General features: G+C 33.5%; 1 protein-coding gene across 2 annotated transcripts in view; it reads right to left on the bottom strand.

The window, feature by feature from the left end:
• The window catches only part of Pros1 (protein S), an 84245-nt gene that overhangs the window by 830 nt on the left and 58279 nt on the right, over positions 1-25136 (bottom strand). The window contains exons 8-14 of one of the 2 annotated variants that reach the window (XM_071615434.1): positions 20527-20648; positions 18646-18761; positions 13860-14049; positions 10856-11023; positions 10130-10298; positions 6135-6286; positions 3575-3800 (exon numbers count right to left, since the gene is read on the bottom strand). In XM_071615434.1, coding sequence (XP_071471535.1) covers positions 3575-3800; positions 6135-6286; positions 10130-10298; positions 10856-11023; positions 13860-14049; positions 18646-18761; positions 20527-20648 — 1143 coding nt within the window. The remainder of the gene's footprint in view (positions 1-3574; positions 3801-6134; positions 6287-10129; positions 10299-10855; positions 11024-13859; positions 14050-18645; positions 18762-20526; positions 20649-25136) is intronic. The other variant, XM_027943178.2, reaches the window with a different exon arrangement.

The raw sequence follows: 25136 nt of genomic DNA, 5'->3' as shown, positions 1-25136 counted from the left end.
TACATACCATGATAATCCTTTTTTGAAATTATTGTTGTGACAAAAATAGAATTCTAGCCAGGCACAGTGGTGCATGCTTTTAATCCCAATGTCTTAGGAGGTTGAGGCAGGAGGATCCTAAGTTCAAGGCCAGTCTCAGCAACTCAGTGAGACACTGTCTCAAAATAAAATTTAAAAGAGAGCTGGGATGTGGCTTAGTGGTTATGTATCCCTGGGTTCAATTGCAGGTACAAAATATGAAAAATAAAAAATAATGCAGATTTTTATATTTTCCAAAGAACTAGTTTCTTAAGCATGCAAGAGCAGGTCATAATAGAAGATTCACTTTCATGTAATAATGATATTGTTTTAAGCAATTTTACTAATTTCTCAATGCATAATTTAGGTTCACCTCAGGGCCTTTGTATACTTCATTATCTCCATCAAACTAAATACTTAATACTCAAGTAACACCCATGGATTCCCAAGAACTTTAAAAGCATTTCACTCTTTGTTTCCTCTTTTATTTGTCATGTCTTCTTCATGAATTTTAAATATCACTGTGGATATTCAGTATCTCTTATACTTCTTTCTCAATATCTTTCACCAAAAAATTCAAATTTTCTACTTATAATTTGCCATAGTGCATAAAATCCATGCTTTTCTATACATCCACAGGATATTTTAAGAATCCCTTTCAAATCTGGCTCAACATCATTGATTATTCTCTATTTAAAAAAAAACCTCTTACCCCTATAGTACATATAATTATTCTGCACCAATTACAAATAAAACATTATTTTAAAAAATCCTCAGAATTATCATTTTCCACTGAATTTAAATTAACATTCAATTTAATGTCTATTTTGTATATCAATAATTTAGCCATCTCATAGTTTATACTCTTAATATCTTCATTTTCAGTTTTCCTCAATTTTTCTTGTTTCTTTCTTTCAATACTTAATCATTGAAGTGAGTCCTTAGTGTTATTGCAAAGACACTGAAATTGTAGTATTTTTACATCTTTTAAATTTCTTGTTTGTTCAATTTCTTAAAATTATATTCAGCTACTTTGTGAATAAGAGTGCAGGGAGTTTCCTATATAGAATTCATTCATATTATCTGCAATTATGCTTCCTAACAATTAACCATGTTAATTAAACTACATCTAGCTAACTATGGTGGTTAATCTAGATTGTCAATCTGATTAGATTAAGAGATATGTAGAATCAAGAGACATCTAGATGTGCTTCTGAGGATATTTCCAGTACGATTGGCATGTAGGACAGCAAACTGAAGTGGAGAACCCACCCTGAAATAGGTTGGGGGCCAGGTGAAACAAAAGACAAAAGGAAGCCTCAGCAGATGCAAACTGGATTCTTTTTCAGTGGGTGCATCTGTTGCTGCTGTCATCACCCCAGGACATTGGACTCCAGCTCCTTCACTCTTCCAACATGAACTCTCACCAGTGATTCTTCAGGGAGTCTCTAAATTGGGGCTACAATTTTGTCCTTACTGTTCTGAGAATTCAGCTCTTTGGAGTGTGCAGCTACTGGTTCCTCTGGTTCTTCAGAGTGCAGATGGCCATTGTGGGTCTATCCAACTTATGACTATGTAAGCCAATCTAATAAATCCCCTTTTATAATCACATGTACACATATTCTTTTGGTTCTATTCCTCTAGAGAACCCTAATATAATCTTTCTTCCTTCCTGCCTTCCTTCCTTAGAAAACCCTAATACAATCTATCTTTCTTTCTTCCTCCCTCCCTCCCTTTCTTCCTTCCTTCCCACCTACCTGTCTGCCTACCTACCTACCTATAAGTTTTGGAGCTCATTTACTTCTGTTCCTTAAAACCTCAGATAAAATTTCATATATGCAAAATTAAGACCCTGAACATGTAAAGCAGTACAAAGAAGGTTACTAGAAGTTCAGACATCAAACTCAGAATTTTCCCATGAAAATAATCTGCAAATAGTACTGAAAAATGCTTCTAAAGAAAGCACTTCTTTTTATCATTTAAAGTAAAACATTAGTACTAATTTTGTTTTTTCTCATATTAAGTCAAAATAAACCCGTTTTTCCAGTTTTGCTAAATGGAGTCACTACCATGCAACTGTTCATTTCAGAAACCTAAGTTATCCTTATACCTGTCTTTCAATCATTCAATCCAATTAATTTTATTTCTTGCTTAAATCTCTATTCACTGTATGCTATCCCCCACTGACATCACTATAGCCCATCAGCTTCCTCAGCTTCCCAATCTGTAAAATAGGGAAACTAGTTCCCACCTCATTGACTATTTTGAAAATTAAGTAAGTCAATACATTTGAAGCACTCTGAACAGTATTTAGAGTGTTTTTTTTTTCACCAGTAAATAGTAGTGTGGTTACTTCTGCAATAATTACTGCTTCTTCATCTGGACTACTCAATAGCCTCCAACTCATCTCAGTTGTAGGCACTTTTGCCTCCCATTTATTCATCTAAAGAGAAATTTTTAAGTCACAATACTGATATATCCCTTCCTTGTCTAAAACATTTTAATGATTCTAATGCATTATATATAAGACCCTGAATAAAGTATGCACAAGCCTTCTACCTGTCTGCCCAGTTCATAGCCTCATCCTGCAATACGATCTCCCTTGCTCAATATGCAATACTTATACAGATCTGTGTACTTCTCAAGATATTAACACCTTCCCACTTTGCCCACACATGGATCCTCATCCCTATCATCTGGATAAATTCATTTAATCCTTCAAATATTCCATTTACATTCAGTGAGTCTCTTATTCAGAGACACTGTTCCTTAATTTCATAACCAAATCAAGACCTCATTTTCAAACTCTAAAAGAAACCCATACTTTTTCTTCAGAGAAGGGATCACAATTTTAATTATATTGGTATGTTCTCAATCAGTTGTTTAATGTCTGTTTCTGCCACTAGATTGCAAAAGCCTTAATATATATTTGTTTTTACTTTATTCCCAGTACCTGGGATACATGTTCTTAATAAATAATGGATAGGGGCTGGGGATGTGGCTCAAGCGGTAGCGCGCTCGCCTGGCATGCGTGCGGCCCGGGTTCGATCCTCAGCACCACACACAGACAAAGATGTTGTGTCCGCCAAATACTAAAAAATAAATATTAAAATTCTTTCTCTCTCTCTCTCTCCCTCTTTCTCACTTTCTCTCACTCTTTCTTTAAAAAAAAAATAAATTAAAAAAATAAATAATGGATAAATGATGGACAAACTAAGTATGAGTGAATAAATGTTAGATAAACAATTAATAAATAGAAGAATAATTATTGAACTTACAACACTATTATGTGGATGAAATGAAATGATATATCGTTTCTAGCTATAATAGTCAAATGGAGTAAAAAAATTGTTGAAACTGAAACTGTTCACCATTAAAAAATAATCAAACAAAAATGTATCAATAAAACATTGGTACAAGCAGCCAGGAGAAGAATATCAAATACTGGAATTTTGCTGTCCCTCCCAATGCTTTTTTACTAAAATTCTATACTTAATGTAGCATCAGCTGAAATAAAAATAGAATTTTTAAAACTGACAAAAAAGTAATCAGATACCTGGAATACCACCCACGTAAGTAGCCACTGTTCCTTTCATTGCTTTGTCCAGGATGGCAAGTTGACTTTTAAAGTCTGGAGAGTAGATGATATATGTTTCAAGTGGAGTCCACACCTCCAAATTGTTTCTATTGACTTTGAAATCCAGGTGAGATTGTTGACTAGAACATAGATTTACAGCGTCTATTCGAGATACCACCACATTTTCAATAGATACTATAATATCCTGAAGAACAGAGAAGACACAATATAAGCAAGTACTAATAGTAATGCCACTTATGAGGCTTTTGAGTTTTGAAATTCAAAAACTGAATTTCAGTGGTTAAAAAATAATGTATTCTAAATTTAAGTGAAAATTATTATTATAATAATCATGATTTTAAAATATATATATTAACTTTACAAAATTCAGGCTTAGCTAAGTTGTAAATATACACTAGCTTCTGAAAATTCCACAAACTAACAGAATTGTTTCTACCAATGAAAGGAATCTAAAGTAGTATTTTAAGCAATATCTTTGTTTGTGAGCCTTTCTAACTTAAAAACACACATATGAAAAAGAATGAGTTGAAGAGACTAGGAAAATTTTAAGTGCTTTTGTAAGTACATAACAGCAAAACAAAGGGTTGTTTGTGTCATACAAGAAATTATAGATCTGCATGTAAAGTAAGTAAAAAGGCCCTAAGAAGTACATACCCACAGGTAACCTGCAGGAAGTTTCAGAGTACTGACTAGAAGAACTAGAAGATTCTCCAAAAAAGAAATGTATGCATTTTGCTATAAACTTTTCTGTTGCTATAACCAAATCACTCAACTTGTGGAGAGTGATCTATGCAGGTAGCTTAGAGTGGGACAAAAGAAATATAAAAAGTAGGAGAGAGAAAATAAAACTGAAGGAAGACAAATGTTCTCAAGCTTTCCAAGTAGTAAAAGATAAGCCTGAAATGTTTCTTTAGGAAATATTTATTTTAGGTAAAAAATTCTATACTTCACAAATACAGGTCCTTTGAAGAAATCTGTTACAAAAGTCTGTGTTTCAAATGTCCATATCGTTAAATTCATTAAAAGAGACTTTCACTTGAGATAATGCTCCTTATGTGACAGGATAAATTAAAAAAAAAGGGAATAAAGACGGGGAACATAGGTGAAAACTAATAGAGAGAAGAGAGGAATCCAGAGGGAAGGAAGAAGGGAGCATGGGGGAATGCTAGGGAATAAAAACTACCAAATTAGGCTATGTCCATTACTAATATATGACATAATTATATACACATACATAATAATTATATGCATAATTATATATAATTATAGTGCACTCATTGAAATAATCATAATAATACTATAAGAGAGTTCATAGAATATAACAAGTGAGTCAAGGAGGCCAGGAAGAGGAGAGGAGAGGGAAAGGGAAGGTATTAGGAAATAAGTTTGATCAAATTATGTTATGTACATGTATGAATATGGTACAATGAATCCCACAAATATGTATAATTATAATGCACCAATTAAAAATTTTAAAAAGGTAATAATGCTTCAAAATCATTAATGATATGTATAATACTCTTATGAAATATTGCACATAAATCTTGAGAAGGAGGAACCATGGAGACCAATTCAGAATAAAATAAATATAAAAGAAATGGCATGCATTAACATCCTCCATTGCATAAATGTAGTGCTGAAGAATTCTATTTTGTTTACAAAAACAAATAAAGAAGCAAATAAAAAACTAAAACCCTAATGTTCCTTGTAGGCTAGACATAAAAAAAAAAAAATCCCAACAAGAACGCTTCAGCTTGCTTAATTTAACCACCAGAAATGCCCTCCAAATCATCTTTCCAGTTGCAACAGAACCACCTTTTTTTCCATTGCTGTAGCATTATTGAATTATGTGTCTTTTTCAAAAGCTACTAATAACATTCAAACCAATTTTATCATAAACGTAAGTTGCCTGCTGAAATTTGTTGGAATCAACAGTGTATGGCACACAGACAGAACTATTAGCCTCTAATAGAAGCTTGAATAGTATAGATCTTCTTATAACTTTCATGTTTCCTTGTATCCAAGACTTTCCTTTTCTTCCTCCTGATTTCAGATAAGAATTGACAGCAAGTAGTCAAGTGAACCCGTCTTAGTTTTCTCTCATCTTTCCTAATTTACTCACGCGAGAAAAGATTCAGAGTGCAAGAAAGCACAAATCATCATAATTATGCATTGAATATCTAAGAGTGGATTGTTATCAGACTCATTTCTATTTTATTAGTATAGGATAATTCCCACATGCTTCAAGGATTCTGAATAAAGATGGATCTGTACATACTCTGTGATGGCTCTAATCAGCCCATGAGTCTGCCTAATCTTAGCTATAGACATAACAGGCTTTTGAGTCTCCCCTTCTCTTACTTCTCATTTGAGATCTGAGAAATAAGCCAACAAAGAGTGATTATACCAATCACTTTATATGTCATTTAATCTTCAAAATAGCCCTTCAACATAAATATCATTATATTCATTTAAAAGCACACAGACAAAAACAAGGCTCATACTGGTTTAAAGTTACCTGAGAATTTCCAGAGCTGGAGTCCACTAAGGACAAGGCAAAGGGCACTGTGTTACCAGAAACTAAGGCAAGCATGACACCAGTGCCTGTGGATGGGCGGATATTCAAGGTCACATTCACTTGCCAGTCTTCAGCATTGGTTATGTTATCTGCTTAAAACAATGAAACAGAAGCCAGATCAATGTACTCCTAAAGTGCACCAGAGAAAATCTATTATAAAATTATTAATATTCAAGGATGGTTTGTGTAATACTACAGGTATAATTTCCTTTCTCAATGAACTATCTAAAATAGGTAAAATAAAAGTTTTTTTTAAACACAGATCAGAAACACACCAGTGGAGCCCCATTCTTCTATTTGTCCTAGAAGAAAATCCAGATTGTGGTGTTAAGATCTTTTATGAGTTTTCCCTATTGACTCCTTAGCAGCTCTTCCTATTCACCAATGTTCAAATGCATATTCACCAATGTTCAAATGTCACAGTGGTCATGTTTTAAAGTGCACATTTAGAAGGATGTTCTGAAGATGCATTGGAATATTTCTGCCAGAAAACTTGGGTCTAGCTGCCATAATCACCAATAGTCCTCCTTCTAGAACACTGGAAAGGACAAATATGACTCTACACACATGGGGGAGGTACATGGTTTGATAGAGAAATACTGTGAAATCAAAAGTTAATGAAATTAGAAGAGAAACTCTTGTTCTCTGATTCCTCTGTTATCATACTTCATCATTTTTTCTTAATTACCAGGTTAATTGTTCATCAGAGTGAAGGGAAAGCTCCAGGAGGTACATATCTCTATAATTACTTTGTTTTCCAGAGTAGAATATCAATAAATATTTGTTGAGTTAATATGTTTCCAGAGTACAGTAACAATTACATAAGGACAGTTCAGTCAATAACAGGCCACACATAGAATGATGGTCCCATAAAATTATATCAGCTGATGACATAGTAGCCAGTACAGTTTGTGTAAATACATTCTACAATGTTCACACGATGACAAAAGCACATAATAATGCACTTCACAGAAGATATCCCAGCCATTAAGCTCCAGAAATAGCAACCTTAACTAACATTGAGAACTGCAGTTGAATTGCTAAAAAAAATTACTTAGTGCCCTTGAAAGGGGGTGAATATGAACAGAAAAATAATTTTCCTTTGTCAAGATGTTCTCCCATTTAGCCACATGCAATGCCACTGTATTTAATGAAATAATCTTATAATTATAATGCCACTGTATTTAATGAAATAATCTTATAATTTCCATCCAGAAGAGAATACATATATAATTATCATGAAATAAGTAAAATTCAGCAAGGGATAGTAATAACAAACTCAAAATAAAATTAATATTGAAATACACAAAATTTATAATATAAAATTAAATATTAATTATAAAGTAGGTACTTTCCAAGTTATCAATGAAATAACTAATTTTTTATAAAGGTAATTTTTTTCAGGTATGCCATAACTCTTATTTTCATTTGCTTATCAGGATCCCCCCCCATATTCATTCATCAACCCATTCAAAACATTTTTTGAAAATTTTGTACATGCAAAACAAAGCTAAAGTTAAAGGCATTGTCTCAATTTACATTAGGAAAACAAATCATTGGTAAATATTTTTAAGTTACAAATAAACACTCAGATTATATTTTTTAAACAGTGATATTAAGATAGATTTACCTAACTTAATTTATAGTGCAAAGGGATAGTAGCTATAATAATAAACTCTTAACAAAGAAAAAGACAATCAAAAAAATAAAATGTACAAATAGTAATAAACATGGAGAGATATTCATCATCAGTACAAATTAGAAAAACAATATTTAAAATAACACAAAAAAATCAGTTTTTGAACGGTTAGATTGGAAACAGATTCCAAGTAAAAACTTTCTCCTTATTTTGGTAAACATATTAATTAATATAAAGATTTTTGGAAGAGAATGTAATTAAACCTATGATAATTATATATTTGCATGACCTTTGATGATGATATCTAAGATGCTTTCCTACAGAATTAACCACATAAAGATTATAGGATGTATGCTCATGGATGTTTACAGAAGTTTTATTTGTAAAGGTAAATATGAGTCAGTCTGGGAAACCAACATGCTCCATTTAGGCTATAGAAACTTGAAAGGGCACTATTCCCACTTCAATAATAACAAAAAACAAATTATCTGTATGATCACATTTTTTTCTTGAACTAACAAAAAGTTGAAGTTGCAGAGCAACCAAATAATCAAAACATAAAGAAAGATGCATCCAAGGAGAGATGAGAACAAATTCTTACCCAGAAAGACACTGGATACCACACAATTGGGTAAGAATAATTTAAAAAGTTGCAAAATAATAAAGTACATGCATGGAATGATGTGAGAGAATGGAAATTCTAAGAACTGCAGACAAAAGGAAAATTGATACCCCATCCTTAGAAGACTCTTTTCCATGGACCTTACTGGGTCCTCAAAAAAAAGGGGGGGGGGGGGCAGGGAAAGAAGCTAAAGAAAGCCTTCCCCTAGCACAACCTTGAGATCAGTGTTAACTTCAGGAAAGGTACAAAATCACAATCTAGAGCTTTCTATGTTACCTCTACACAGGAAGAGTTTTAAAGCACTGGGGAAAAGGAAAAAAAAATATTGTCATTAGAATACATATAAAGACCCATAGCACCTACAGATTAGGGAAAAACAAACCAAGGAAACCTACCATGGATATGGAACAGGAAAACATTTTAAGTACTAACCATTAGACACTTATCTTACTGGTAGGGGAAGCAATGAAAAGTCCATACCACTGACACCCTAGGATATAAAGATAATTAAAACTGAATCTGTTTCAGAACAATAGACAATATTCCACTGACTTCCAAGCCCTTTAAACCATGTTAACAAATTTCAAGAAACAAGTACGAACATTCTGCTGGTGGTGAGCAAGACCATGAAGAGATATTTCTTGAAACATATAATAAAGCAAATATCTAAAATTGAGTCACTACTATGAAAAACTTAATAACTGGTCAGTCATGAAAATATTTTTAGCAACCTACCCCCTACCTTTTGCAGAAGCTCAATTGTATTAGCACATTTTCTGTTGCTATTAAAAAATACCTGAAGATAGTTTGTTGGGTACACAGTTTTAGAGGTTGAAAATCCAAATAGGATGATGCCAGCATTGGTGAGGGCTTCAATGCAAATGACATCAAGGAAGCAGAGTGTGTGAGAAGGGGCAAAAGCTCATGAGAAGATATGAGCCCAGAGAAGTGGAGGGCCAGTTTTCCTCTTTTGTTAAAAACCATTCCTTGAGAACTAACTCATCTGATTCTACTCATCACTAGATTCAATCTCTCCATAAAGGGCTTTCAAAAGAAGAGGTGTGCTCATTTCTAGATATATGTAGCATTTACCTCAGTCTCTACAGTGCTCTGTAAAATGCCCACCTTATCTATGCTAAAAAACTACATAATACACCAAGACATGGGAAATGCAACAGTCAATCAAGAGACACAATAGTAAACATGCCAGACTCAGCTATGACATAGATGTTGAAACTATTAGGGAATTTTAAATAATTGTGGTGAATGTGTTGAAAGTTTGGGTGGACAAGCTAGACAATGTGTATGGACAGATTGACAATTTCAGTATTTTAAGGAATTATCAAATGGAAATGTTAGAAATGAAGATGAATCCCTTTGATTAACTAATTGAAGACTCAAAACAACAGAAAAATATGAACTTTAAGATACATCAATCAAATCTACCCAAAATTAATCAGGGTATGTGCCAATAAACTGTAAATAATAATATAAGCATATTCAACTGCCTTTATATATGTATTAATATTCCAGAAAATTAAGTATATAACAGTACAAATAAGTCTATGCCTGACACATAGTACTCAAGAAAGTTTACTGAATAAATTATGGTTGTGTGTCAATGAATAAATTTAGTTACCAATGAGAAAAGAAATATAATGAAAAATCACTTACTATAGTCTATGTTAAATTGAGCAACTCCAGAACCAGGATAGTAGGAACCCTTCTCCACAGTGACAAAGCAATGTTTATTTTGTTTTTCTTGAATGATCTCCTTTACTCCTAAAGCTCCTTGATTCATCAAATTCCAGCCTCTTATACATCCATCTAGACGAGGGTTAATCTAACAAATCAAAATACAGGTCAGAAGTACATTTTAAATTAAAGTCAGACATAAATATATTGATTCAAGGTATAGGTTTCATTTAGATGAAAAACTTTTTCTTGATTTTTAAAGTATTTTAAATATTTTGAATTTAATCTCAATTTTTCTTTTTGAGACATTTTTCACATGAATAGTCTTTGGACTAAATATGTTTTTTAAAAAAAATTTTTTTAATAGCTGAGTATGGACTATTATGATGTTAATAGAGAATTGACATTTGAGGATTTTAAAAAATCTACTTCTCCATGAGTAATTCTGGGGACTTAAATGGGCAAAAAAAAAAAAAAAAAAAAAAAACCCACAACAATCTAAAAACACACCAATCGTTTTCTTATTTCCTTATTCCCTTAATTTCAAGAGTCACTAATATTATTTTTTTCATATTCAATTCAAGTTGTCACACTTAGTTTATTTAATAAAATAACTTCTGTTGACTTTTGGGGAAACAAATCTTCAAACCTATTATAGACAAAAGGAATTCATCCATGATAAATGACATAAGTTTGGATTATTACCGGTTTAATGAGTGCATTTTCTACTTTCCGAGGTAATCCTGCAAAGTATATTTTGGTTTCCCGAAATCCATTTGTAGGTTTAAAAAGGGACCCTGGCTTATTTATATTCATCACAGCTTCTTTAGCTATTTTAATACTGATGCTGTGTTCTAATTCTTCCACAGACACCTACAATTAAAAACAAAAAAATCATTAAACAAGCAAGCATTGCTACATGTCATTTGAAATACTAGACTTAAAATCTTATTATTCCAAAAAAAATTTTAAGTACTTATTTTAATGTAATTATTAATTTGTTCCAATCCATTTGGAAAGTCGAATCATGATTAATATGACAAAATGTGTTTTAAAGTAATAGTACTTGATCAAAAATTAAATGTACATCTTATTTTCAAGTTAAAAAAATCAATATTACTAAGTTTAAACATTCAGTTATAATATATATTGTTAAAACTAATATGTCATAAAATTAAATTTTTAAAATAAAAGCAAGCCACTGTATTTTAGGAAAATTTTGAATGTTCTCATTTTGCAATTTTAGGATAGTACACATTGAAACAACAATGCAAATAATTTCTTTTTTTTCCCCACATCTTCATACATGTATTTTGTATAATGATGAGGGTCTCCTTCTACCATCCATGCTATAGACTAAGAGAGCATACACACACACACACACACACACACATACACTAAGAGAATCATTTTTCCAGTAGTGTGTTCAAAACACCCAACATACTTTTTCTCCAAAATTCAGAGGTGACTAAAGTTATAAGAAAGCACATACATAAGATTAAAATGAGATTTTATAATTTTGAAAGTACTTGGGTTTTAAGAAATGGTTGGAAGTGACAGTAAACAATAAAAAATTCTCTTAGGAAGATAATTTGAAGAACAATGATGCAGTTGTCTCATGTAAAACTGTTTAACATTCAGGATGTAAACTGTTCACTTGCTAATCAATAACAGAAGCCAACTGATAGACGTATTAAACACCACTACAGGAAGAGAAATACTACTCTCAAAAGTAAAACTAATTTAGTAACATTACATGCTTAAAGTTGGTCGATATTCTGTCCTTAATATGTCCAAACAGCAGCATTTTCCTCTAATGACTATTCCCTTCTTCTAAGAAGTGCTTGACTCAGGTCCTCAGCCTTGAGGACCTGAGTTTCCTTTCCTTCTCCTACATTCTTGCCATTCCTTCTCAGTCCCCCTGGCTGGATCCCCTTCCTCTTAACTTCTAGTAAAAAGCTCTAGGCTTGAGTCCCCAGACCTTTTCCATCTAATCATGCAAGTAATTTAAATGAGATTCTATGGGACCCAGTCTACAACATATGGAAAATTTTGGGGATGGGGAGAACTTTTACTTGTCACAACAAGTAGGAGACAAGCTGGCATTACAAGGTTCTAGGCACTATGCAATATACAGAATAATTATGCAAACTAAGTAACAAAATACCCAGAATCTTGTAAATCTTCTGAACATCTCCATTAAATATTCATGTAGGGAATCCTAATGTTTATTATTATCTGAACTAAACACAACATATTTGTTGCAACATGTTAACATTCTTTTTTTAAAGAATGCAATAATCCTGTCAACCAACAATAGTAATGTTTTTTTTTTTATTTAGATCTTTATCAAGTTTCTCACCATTTTGGAAAATTAGTATTACTGATAACAAAACCATCTATACACTTATGGTATTCAAGTTGGTAACATAATACCCCAGTATAAATCTTCATTTGTAGCTTTCACACTATTCTATGTATAGAAGCAAGCTTTGAAAACTATTAGCTGTATTTGAGTAGTTACAAAATGTGGCATTTATACACAATGGAGTATTACTCTGCACTAAAAAATCACAAAATCATGGAATTTGCAGGGAAATGGATGGCATTAGAGCAGATTATGCTAAGTGAAGCAAGCCAATCCCTAAAAAACAAATGCCAAATGTCTTCTTTGATATAAGGAGAACAACTAAGAACAGAGCAGGGAGGAAGAGCATGAGAATAAGATTAACATTAAACAGGGACGAGAGGTGGGAGGGAAAGGGAGAGAGAAGGGAAATTGCATGGAAATGGAAGGGACCCTCATTGTTATACAAAATTACATATAAGAGGAAGTGAGGGGAAAGGGAAAAAAAACAAGGGGGAGAAATGAATTACAGTAGATGGGGTAGAGAGAGAAGATGGGAGGGGAGGGGAGGGGGGGGTGGATAGTAGAGAATAGGAAAGGCAGCAGAACACATCAGACACTAGTATGGCAATATGTAAAACAGTGGATGTGTAACCGATGTGATGCTGCAATCTGTATACGGGGTAAAAATGGGAGTTCATAACCCACTTGAATCAAATGTATGAAATATAATATGTCAAGAATTATGTAATGTTTTGAACAACCAATAATAAAAATTAAAAAATAATAAATAAATAAATAAAAACATAAAGATCCCCTTTAAAAAAATAAATCCAGTTGATTAAAGAGATGATCTCAATTATAAAAATAAAGGCCATTCTGGAGATTATGTTAAAATGATATCTTTAGGTACTCTGCTTGTATCCACTATTGTATACTGTTTGAACAAATTGATTACATATCTATAAGTTTTTATTTAAGTTGAATTAACTTTTTGATTTTTGTTACAGTGTATTTCTCTTATTTTAAAAATTATCTGTGGCAATTAAGGGTAGCTATTCTTGATTAGTGGTGTCTATGCATAAACTGTTATGCCTGTTAACATAACAGGAGAGACACCACTGTTCACCCAATGACAGCCACTAAAAAGACTAAAAAGCAGGTAGTTCAAACAAGTAACTGAAACAATTTTAGTTAGAGGAAACCTTAAGTATATTAAGTGAAAATATCATTTCTTAGGCTGTTCCAAGGATGTATAGAGTGTAGAAAATAACTCATGTAACACATTTTTTTGCTATCACTATAAATACAAATTATGATTTCATACAGACTGCATCAAAGTGGAAAGTCTGTAAAACCTACCATATTCCATATACCATTATTAATAATATTGCCTCCAGTTGTGATTTTGGCTGTGTGCTCATTCTTAAATTGGATTTCAATCTTTCCATCACGAAGTGCAATCAGGAGCCAAGCTGAGTGATCGAGAGATTCTGCAAACAGTATCACACCTTCTGCATCATATGTCCGGAAATCAAATTCAGCTGAAAATCTAAACAATGGCCAAAGAGAGATTCTTAATGGTGAGAAATATGGAAGGTTAAAGTATCATCATTTTTATTTTTCCTTGTGCTTGCAAATAGTAACATGCTGTAAGATTCAACTACTTATTTTATTCCCTGGAATTAATTTTTTAATATTTATATTTTAGAAGTAGTTGGATACATACATTTATTTTGTTTATTTATTTTTATGTGGTGCTGAGGATCGAACCCAGGGCCTTGTATGTGCTAGATGAGTGCCCTACCACTAAGCCACAATCCCAGCCCTGGAATTAATTTTTAAAAAGTCAGAATTAGACAGTTCATATGTTGTGTTTGGCTTCATGTATATAAAATCTGGTTACTACATTTTCTTGCTTATTATTGGAGGTTTTGTCTCAGTGAAAAGATAGATGCTTTGGTAATTTTTCTTTTTCTTTTTTGGTATATGTTTTGAAGGCCTCTTTCAAATGCTGGAATGAATATAAAAGTATAGAACTTAGGCATATTGTATCTATCCTGGAGCCTTTTATACACAATACATTCTGAGGTTAAAGGTTGTATGTGTGTGTGTGTGTGTGTGTGTGTGTGTGTGTGTTTAAAACTGCATGCGTGCCTGCTTACTATATCCCTAAGTGATTAGTGAAAGATGTTAAAATTTTGTGATTGGTGTAATATCGAAAGGCATGTTTTCCCTGTGATTTCATATATTTCAAGAAAGAATCACAGAGCTCTACAGGATAGCATCTGGATGACTGCAAATATAATTAAGCCTTCGTGTGTAATAAAGATGGAAAAAAACAAAAAACAAACAAACAAAAACTTCAGACAGCAGCCATTGAAGAAAGGCAGTGGTGGTTCTTCCATACCCCATGGCCACAGCCTCAATAAGGACAAGGTGACCAAGAATGTGAATAAGCTAATACACAGCCACTATCATGGATGCCTCACCAAACACAATAAGTGTCTGTGGGAAATGATCACAGAGGTGTGAGTTCATCAAAAAAAGGGTAGGGACTCACATTCTTGCCAAAAGGAAGCAAGAGGAGTTGAGCAATGCCCTGGCAGCAATGGGGAAAGCAGCTCCCAAGACAATCTGGACTCTCCCCCACCCTGCCAGTAATTAATGAGACTTTTACAGAAAACAAAAACACTTTAAAATGTGTTAGCTTGATTTCAAAATCTCTCAAAAAACCAATGTGTAAATCACTGCAGTAGCTGCAGTAGAACACATGGAAGGAAAGCTTAGCAAATATAGTCTCACCATGTGATGAGTGTTCTGAGTTCTGGCAATGCCTATTGCTATTAAGACTTGGGATGTGGATATAGTACAGACATTATAAGGAAAGAAAATCTTAAGAATGCTTGATTTAAAATAAAATGTGTTGATTCAGTGCCCTTGGAACACTTTAATGAGAATTAGCATTAATAATTTCCAAGGAATCAGATAATCAAAATGATTTTAAAAAGACAAACATGGGGAAAGAAAAATAGCTGCATACCTATTAATTATCTAGGATAAAAGAAAAGTAATTTAAATTAAAGAGTCCAGACTTTTGGTAATTACTGGATGAACAAGGAATTCTACATCCTCATCCCAACATGTAATAGTAATGGTAATAGAGGTAGTATTTGTAATGGGGCACAGACCTTCCTCAAAGGTAACAATCAAAGAGTGACAAAATAAACTTTTCCATCATTAGAATTCCAAGTAAATACTGTAAAGAGGTAAAATGTGGAGTAAAGTATGTTGGATGGATAATAATGAGTGGGAATTTACTGACATGAGTTCACATTTAAAAAGACCCATTTTACTTGAAACAAGGACTTCAATCCTTTTTCATAATGATCTGAGCATTTTACTGATGTGAAACATGGATTATCTTGTCAAAATCTAAATCTGTGTATGGTTAGGATCTTCCAGAAGTTGATCCTATTATGAAGATAATTTCCTTTTCTTTATAAAATTGTACTAGAATGGTATTTCAAAGAGTTGTGTTCAGAATATTTTGTTTCTGGAATACATCATCAGCATACTGATTCATTACATTGGGGAACAATTCATTCAGTTTCAAAAGTACTATTGAATGGAAAAAAAGTAAATTTGTTAACATTGGGTAAGGCAAATATTTGTCTACATAAAAACAGATGTGAAAAAAAAAAAAAAACCAGTTGTGCAGGAATTTGCTTTTAAAAAGCACTAGCTGTGGGGCTGAGGCTGTGGCTCAGAGGTAGAGCGCTCACCTACCATGCATGAGGCACTGGGTTCGATCCTCAGCACCACATAAAAATAAAATAAAGATATTGCATCCACCTATAGCTAAAAAATAAATATTTAAAAAAAGCACTAGCAGTTCTTTGTGTTAGTTACACAGGTGGCACTTGATAAAAATTCACCAAGCTACACATTTAATATATTTGCACATTTCTACATATATATTAGACTTCAAAAAGTATAAACTAAAAAATAATAAAGAAACAAATAGATACTGGAAAAATAATTAGTTGGCCAGTTCTGGTCCAATGTAAGGGATCATACAAAATTGTAAATTGCCAAAGAGAAATGAATATGCCCATAATTGTCTAAAGATATACTGTAATTAGGAATTTCTCTCTCATTCTCATTATTCTCATAGCAAGGAAGGGTTGTATCTAATCCACCTTATTAAAAGACATTATTTGCATGTGGTAAGAATTTGCTCACATTCCGTAGGCTCTCTATTCACTTCACTGATTGTTTCTTTTGCTGATAAGAAGCTTTTCAGTTTGAATCCATCCCATTTATTAATTCTTGATTTTATTTCTTGTGCTTTAGGAGTCTTCTTAAGGAAGTAAGGGCCTTATCTGACATGATGAAGATTTGGGCCTACTTTTTCTTCTATTAGGCACAGAGTCTCTGGTCTAATTCCTAGGTCTTTGATCCACTTGGCGTTGAGTTTTGTGTATGGTGAGAGATAGAGGCTAAATTTCATTTTGCTGCATATAGATTTCCAGTTTTCTTAGCACCATTTGTTGAAGAGGCTCTATCTTCTTCAATGTATATTTTTGGTGCCTTGATAACCACACACACATCTGATAGAGCACTAATCTCCAGGATATATAAAGACTTTAACTCAAAAAACTTTATACCAAAAAAACAAACATCCCAATGAATAAATGGGCTAAGGAACTGAACAGATACTTCTCAGAAGAAGATATACAATCAATCAACAAATATATGAAAAAATGTTCAACATCTCTAGCAATTATAGAAATGCAAATCAAACTACTCTAAGATTTCATCTCACTCAGTTGGAATGGCAGTTATTAAGAATATAAGCAACTATAAGTGTTGGCAAGGATTTTTGGGAAAAGGCACACTGATATATTGCTGGTGGACTGCAAATTGGTATAACCACTATGGAAAGCAGTATGGAGATTCTTTAGAAAACTTGGAATGGAACCACCCTTTGACTCCTCTATTCCTCGGTCTATACCCAAAGGACTTAAAAATGAGCATACTATAGTGACACAGCCACATCAATGTTTATAGCAGCTCAATTCACAATAGCTAAACTGTGGAACCAACCTAGATGACCTTGAATAGATGAATGATAAAGAAACTGTGGTATATGTACACAATGAAATATTACTCAGCAATAAAAGAGAATAAAATCATGGCATTTGCAGGTAAATTAATGGAGTTGGAGAATATCATGCCAAGTGAAGTAAGCCAATCCCCAAAAAACCAAAGGCTGAATGTTTTCCCTGATAAGTGGATGCTGATCCACAATGGGGGTCGGGGGAAGCATGGGAAGAATGGAGGAACTTTGGACAGGGCAAAGGGGAGGAAGGGGATGGGAGAGGACAAGGGGTTAGGAAAGAGTGAAATGAGATGGATTTATGTACCCTAGGTACATGTATGATGACACAAATGGCGTGACTCTATTTTGTGTACAACCAGAGAAATGAAAAACTGCTCCATTTGTGTACTATGAATTGAAATCTATTCTGCTGTCATGTATAACAAATTAGAAAAAAGAAATAAGTTAATTTAAAAAGACGAATATACTACACCTCCCCCAAAGAAAAGAAGATGTTATTTGAGACTTTCATGAAATGGAACATTAAAGGAACACAATTACATAAATGAATCAGAGAATAATTTTCAGTTTTCTTTAATAACAAGAATTCTGTGAAGTTGAATTATCAAAGGAAGAGATGAAAAAATTCATATAACTAATAAATTCTAAACATGCATTCAACAAAGTGCTGCATATATTGATGTTCTAAAAAATACTTGAGTATGTTCCCTTTATCTAGTTTTCAGAACATGTATAGAGAAAAGTGAAAATTTCACAAGTACATTAAATAAATTCATTATAAAGTGAAGAATGATGGGATAAAGTAAAATAAGTACTGGAAAACAGTTCAAAATAGTTTTAGTGTAAAAGTTACATGTATGAAGGAGCAAATTATTTTTAGGTTTCCCAAATCATCTGATTGATAACACACCTAATTTATCTCATTGACAATATAATTCTATGCATTTCAGACCTTTCCATTTATTATTCTTCTTTCCTTATCTGCATAACTTCTAGAAATTATTGATGGCATTGGTTCCTTACCTGGTGGTTTCTGGCAAACGAAATTTTAAATATAAGACAACCCCTGCAAAATGCTCTGCCAAATAAAGCAATTCATAATTTTTGTCAAGGTTTAGGGGCAGGCAAACTGGAACTGCCTAGAAGAAAAGAAACAAACAAACAACAACAACAACAACAAAAAATGCATAAATCTTCCTTGGAGTTTATGCAGGTTGTGTGTCTTTTCTCAGGTTCCTAATGTTTATGCAGGTTGGAGTTTATGCAGGTTGTGTGTCTTTTCTCAGGTTCCTAATGTATCCTGTTATACACTTAAATTAAAAATACCTTTGGTAATAATAAAGCAGTATCTTTCACTTTCTTCAATATACCCTCCAAGAATCTATGTGATCTTGTTCAAGTTTGAATTATTCAATGTTTGTAACTTTAGATTTCTCTCTTTGATATTTCCTTTGCAAATCTCAGGGTTAAACACAATCTCTTTCTTTAAGTACCAACATGTACCTCTTCAATTAACTGTTAGGTATGATGCCTTCATGAACTAAATCTGAAGATTATTTTTATTTAGAGTTGAACATAGGTGGAACAATGAATGTACCAACAAACAGCATCTCATTCATTCACTCATTCATTTTTTAAGCAAATGCATTCTGAGCAAGAACGTGCTATCTAGACAGTAAAGGGAAATATTGAAAAGCCTGGAGAGAATAAACATGAGGTATCATCTTAGTCCCCAAGGAAGTCACAAGAAAGTGATTTAGAGTTATCACATGTCTTACCAAGTACTTGTTTTCAAAGAATGAAAACAAATGCTAAAATGGAAAATTTCTTTAGGATAAGTTCTTGGACACATATAAAGGATATTTTGAGGAAAACTGCAAACATAGCCCTCTGTTAAATACAGGCCAGAAATAACATTTCATTTCCTCTATTTCAAGACAGATGGTGATATGTAACTAAAGCAAATATTGAAATAATAAGCAACTAAGTTACAAAATAAAACATTCACACAGCATGACATTTTAATAAAGTAATACCGAAGTTACTACATTTGGCAACTAGCTTACCTTATTTTTCTTTACCAAGTAGGTAGCATGATATTGAATGTTATGCTTTTCTGGACATATAATCCTTGACTTGGCAATATATAAAGAGGTATATGTATATACTCCTTATTTGGGAATTTAAAATAGTCTGCCATATATATGTATATATAAAACCTTTGCATGTTTAAAAAAATGGTGCTAAGATTGAAAGGATCACTAACATACAATCCTTACTTAGGAAAATAAAAAGAGTTTTGGATGTTGGCCTGTTTATTTCAATAAAGGAAAAACTAAAACCTACCTGAAAATTCAATTCCTGGGTCAATTATGCATTAAATCTGAACGACTAAAAGCAAGTTTGAGAGACACAGATTAACAAAATCAGGCTCTAAAATTTGACGTATGTAAATCCTACTAAATCCTATTCTGAACTGAAAGTTTAAGATCACTCTTACAAGTACTAAGACACCTTAAGCATGATCAAACTTGCGAGAGTAGAACTCAGAAAGGTAGACATTAGAAAATGTTTTCACTAAAATTTTTATGCAAGATATTTCTTCATATAAAAAGTACTAATCTTAGCTTTTCTTAGTTTCTTAAGTATGCATATAGTTTGAATTTTGTAAATGCACAGGCTACACTCTAAGTGCCCCTTTTTTAATGTAGCCACTAATTATTCCCAATTTTTATGACTTACATGATCACATTGAGCTAACAGATTGTGACTTACAGCCTGCTTAGATCTACAATTATTACTGAACATCTGTATTTTGCTGACTTACCTCAGTTATATGGAAACAAGTGCTTGGCTCTCTCATTTTAGTAAAGAGGTAAGAAGTTTAGCATTGTAAATGTTTACCTCACAACTCTTCTGATCTTGGGCAAGTTTGAATCCTTTCTTCCCATCACAATAGCAAGAGTAGCTGCCAGGGTAATTGACACAAAGTTGAGCACACATGTTCTCAGAGCATTCATCTATATCTAGGGTAAAAAAAGAACACAAACCTTACTATTTCCTAAATGACCAATCCAACAGGCAGATTTTAGTATGAGATAATCAATGACAACAGATCTTTAGAGAAAGAAATTCCTATGACATCAAGTCTTAAAACACTGGGTCTGGAAATTTAAATGAGTTATAAGTGTAAGGTTCACTTGTGCACTTGAAACAACAAATTTAGTAATTAGTAAACTAATAATAGTGTAACAATTATACCAATTTCCTGATTTTGAATTTGAAGAAAAAAGTTATTGAGGGTCTCAACTGTCTTATCTGATTATATGAATGATCTTGAGATTAGCTCCCAATTCTTTGCTTTGAAGAAAAGAAAGGAGAAGAAAGGGAATGGAGGTGAAGATAGGGAAGCAAAGGAAAGACAGAAGAGGGAACAGTAAAAAAAGAAAAAATGCCTTTTAACTAACTGCACATTAAAGCAATGGGGATTAAATGACAGTATCAAGAACATTTGACTACTCATAATAATTAATGGGAGCAATACATTTAAGCACATACCTTTATTTCTTCTTATCTTTTTTAAAAATTAACATTGCTATGATATTATCTCACATATTGTGTGGTTTTTGGTCTGGTCCCTAACCTCAGTGACATTTTGGAAAAAATCATTGTCTAAATTTGTAATATTGTGCTTAAACTAAAGTTCACTTCAAGGCTGGCTACATAAAAATCCTTAATATTTTCATTGGGTACAAAATTCTCAAATTCAGTGTATCATTTAAGTTCTCAAAAAAGGCTTCACAGTGGATCCACAAAATAAGTGCTCCCTCTAATTGTGTATTATATGATTAACTTTACATATATGAATAGTTATTTACAAATCATTCCTTTTAAGAAAATATCTCTCATTCATTGACTAATGCAACTATATAGGTGTTGAAGTAGGCTAAAAATAAACCTTCAAATTCCTAGGGTGTACCATAGTAATTATCATCTGAAGTGAAGCATAAGAATGGTGTATGTAAGGATGGGGGTGTTTTGGTGAGTGAGTACATGAGGAGGTAGGACACTGAAATTTTAAGAGAAGCATATTTGTTGAAAAAAGTCTATTCTAAAATTATTATTTATTTAGGTAACTAATAAGAGGGATCTTTTTGTTCAATATTACAAAATTTATGTTTGAAGTGATAAAAACATTTTGGAAACAGTGGTGACGAGTGCACAACAGTGTGAATGTAACTAATGTCACTGAAATAAAAACTTAAAAGTGGTTACAAGGAGCTGGGTACCATGGTGCATGCCTGTAAATCCCAGCAATTTGAGATACTGAGGCAGAAAGATAACAAGTTTGAGGCCAGCTTTAGCAATTTAAGCAAGGCCTAAGCAATTTAGCCACACTCTATCTCAAAAAAATGTGTGTGGGGGGTGGGGGGATGGGGATGTAGCTCTGGTAAAGCACCCCTGGGTTCAATTCCAATCCCCCCATAAAACATCAACATCACCCTGATACCTAAACCAGACAAAGACACTTCAAAGAAAGAAAACTACAGACCAATATCTCTAATGAACCTAGATGCAAAAATCCTCAATAAAATTCTGGCGAATCGGATGCAAAAACATATCAAAAAAATTGTGCACCATGATCAAGTAGGATTCATCCCTGGGATGCAAGGCTGGTTCAATATACGGAAATCAATAAATGTTATTCACCACATCAATAGACTTAAAAATAAGAACCATATGATCATCTCGATAGATGCGGAAAAAGCATTCGACAAAGTACAGCATCCCTTTATGTTCAAAACTCTAGAAAAACTAGGGATAACAGGAACATACCTCAATATCGTAAAAGCAATCTATGCTAAGCCTCAGGCTAGCATCATTCTGAATGGAGAAAAATTGAAGGCATTCCCTCTAAAATCTGGAACAAGACAGGGATGCCCTCTCTCACCACTTCTGTTCAACATAGTTCTCGAAACACTGGCCAGAGCAATTAGACAGACGAAAGAAATTAAAGGCATCAAAATAGGAAAAGAAGAACTTAAATATCACTATTTGCAGATGACATGATTCTATACCTAGCAGACCCAAAAGGGTCTACAAAGAAACTATTAGAGCTAATAAATGAATTCAGCAAAGTGGCAGGATATAAAATCAACACGCATAAATCAAAGGCATTCCTGTATATCAGCGACAAATCCTCTGAAATGGAAATGAGGACAACCACTCCATTCACAATATCTTCAAAAAAAATAAAATACTTGGGAATCAACCTAACAAAAGAGGTGAAAGACTTATACAATGAAAACTACAGAACCCTAAAGAGAGAAATAGAAGATCTTAGAAGATGGAAAAATATACCCTGTTCATGGATAGGCAGAACTAACATCATCAAAATGGTGATATTACCAAAAGTTCTCTATAGGTTTAATGCAATGCCAATCAAAATCCCAACGGCATTTCTTGTAGAAATAGAGAAAGCAATCATGAAATTCATATGGAAAAATAAAAGACCCAGAATAGCAAAAACAATGCTAAGCAGGAAGTGTGAATCAGGCGATATAGCGATACCAGACTTCAAACTATACTACAGAGCAATAGTAACAAAAACAGCATGGTACTGGTACCAAAACAGGCGGGTGGACCAATGGTACAGAATAGAGGACACAGAAACCAATCCACAAAACTACAACTACCTTATATTTGATAAAGGGGCTAAAAGCATGCAATGGAGGAAGGATAGCATCTTCAACAAATGGTGCTGGGAAAACTGGAAATCCATATGCAACAAAATGAAACTGAATCCCTTTCTCTCGCCATGCACAAAAGTTAATTCAAAATGGATCAAGGAGCTTGATATCAAATCAGAGACACGCCGTCTGATAGAAGAAAAAGTTGGCTACGATCTACATACTGTGGGGTCGGGCTCCAAATTCCTCAATAGGACACCCATAGCACAAAAGTTAATAACTAGAATCAACAAATGGGACTTACTCAAACTAAAAAGTTTTTTCTCAGCAAAAGATACAATAAGAGAGGTAAATAGAGAGCCTACATCCTGGGAACAAATCTTTACTCCTCACACTTCAGATAGAGCCCTAATATCCAGAGTATACAAAGAACTCAAAAAATTAGACAATAAGAGAACAAACAACCCAATCAACAAATGGGCCAAGGACCTGAACAGACACTTCTCAGAGGAGGACATACAATCAATCAACAAGTACATGAAAAAATGCTCACCATCTCTAGCAGTCAGAGAAATGCAAATCAAAACCACCCTAAGATACCATCTCACTCCAGTTAGATTGGCAGCCATTATGAAGTCAAACAACAACAAGTGCTGGCGAGGATGTGGGGAAAAGGGTACACTTGTACATTGCTGGTGGGACTGCAAATTGGTGCAGCCAATTTGGAAAGCAGTATGGAGATTTCTTGGAAAGCTGGGAATGGAGCCACCATTTGACCCAGCTATTCCCCTTCTCGGTCTATTCCCTAAAGACCTAAAAAGAGCATGCTACAGGGACACTGCTACATCGATGTTCATAGCAGCACAATTCACAATAGCTAGACTGTGGAACCAACCTAGATGCCCTTCAATGGATGAATGGATAAAATAATGTGGCATTTATACACAATGGAGTATTACTCTGCATTAAAAAATGACAAAATCATAGAATTTACAGGGAAATGGATGGCATTAGAGCAGATTATGCTAAGTGAAGCTAGCCAATCCCTAAAAAACAAATGCCAAATGTCTTCTTTGATATAAGGAGAGTAACTAAGAACAGAGTAGGGTCGAAGAGCATGAGAAGAAGATTAACATTAAACAGGGATGAGAGGTGGGAGGGAAAGGGAGAGAGAAGGGAAAATGCATGGAAATGGAAGGAGACCCTCAGAGTTATACAAAAGTACATACAAGAGGAAGTGAGGGGAAGGGGAAAAATAATACAAGGGGGACAAACGAATGTCAGTAGAGGGGGCAGAGAGAGAAGAGGGGAGGGGAGGGGAGGGGAGGGGGGATAGTAGAGGATAGGAAAGGCAGCAGAATACAACAGACACTAGTATGGCAATATGTAAATCAATGGATGTGTAACTGATGTGATTCTGCAATCTGTATATGGGGTAAAAATGGGAGCTCATAACCCACTTGAATCAAATTGTGAAATATGATATATCAAGAACTATGTAATGTTTTGAACAGCCAACAATAAAAAATAAAAAAAATAATAAAGCATAAACTGGGAGCCAAAAAAAAAAAAAATAACTTACTCATAACACATGTAGAGTGGGGTTGGGTGGTGCCACCATTTATTTCCCCAGTGCATGTTTGGGCTGTTGGGATTTATATTAGGGGTCTCTTATATGATCTACAGAGAACACATGTTGCACACTGAGCACTCTTTAGTTTAATTTAGCCCAGATTGTGGAAAAAATGTACCCAAATAAGACTGATTTTTTTTTTCCAAATAATTTGGTCTGGTTTAAAAATCTTAGTTATGAACCTTAAAATA

Source organism: Marmota flaviventris, chromosome 8, assembly GCF_047511675.1.
Source record: "Marmota flaviventris isolate mMarFla1 chromosome 8, mMarFla1.hap1, whole genome shotgun sequence".
Taxonomy (NCBI): domain Eukaryota; kingdom Metazoa; phylum Chordata; class Mammalia; order Rodentia; family Sciuridae; genus Marmota; species Marmota flaviventris.
Note: the sequence above shows the minus strand (reverse complement) of the source record. Positions and strands in the feature narration are given on the sequence as shown.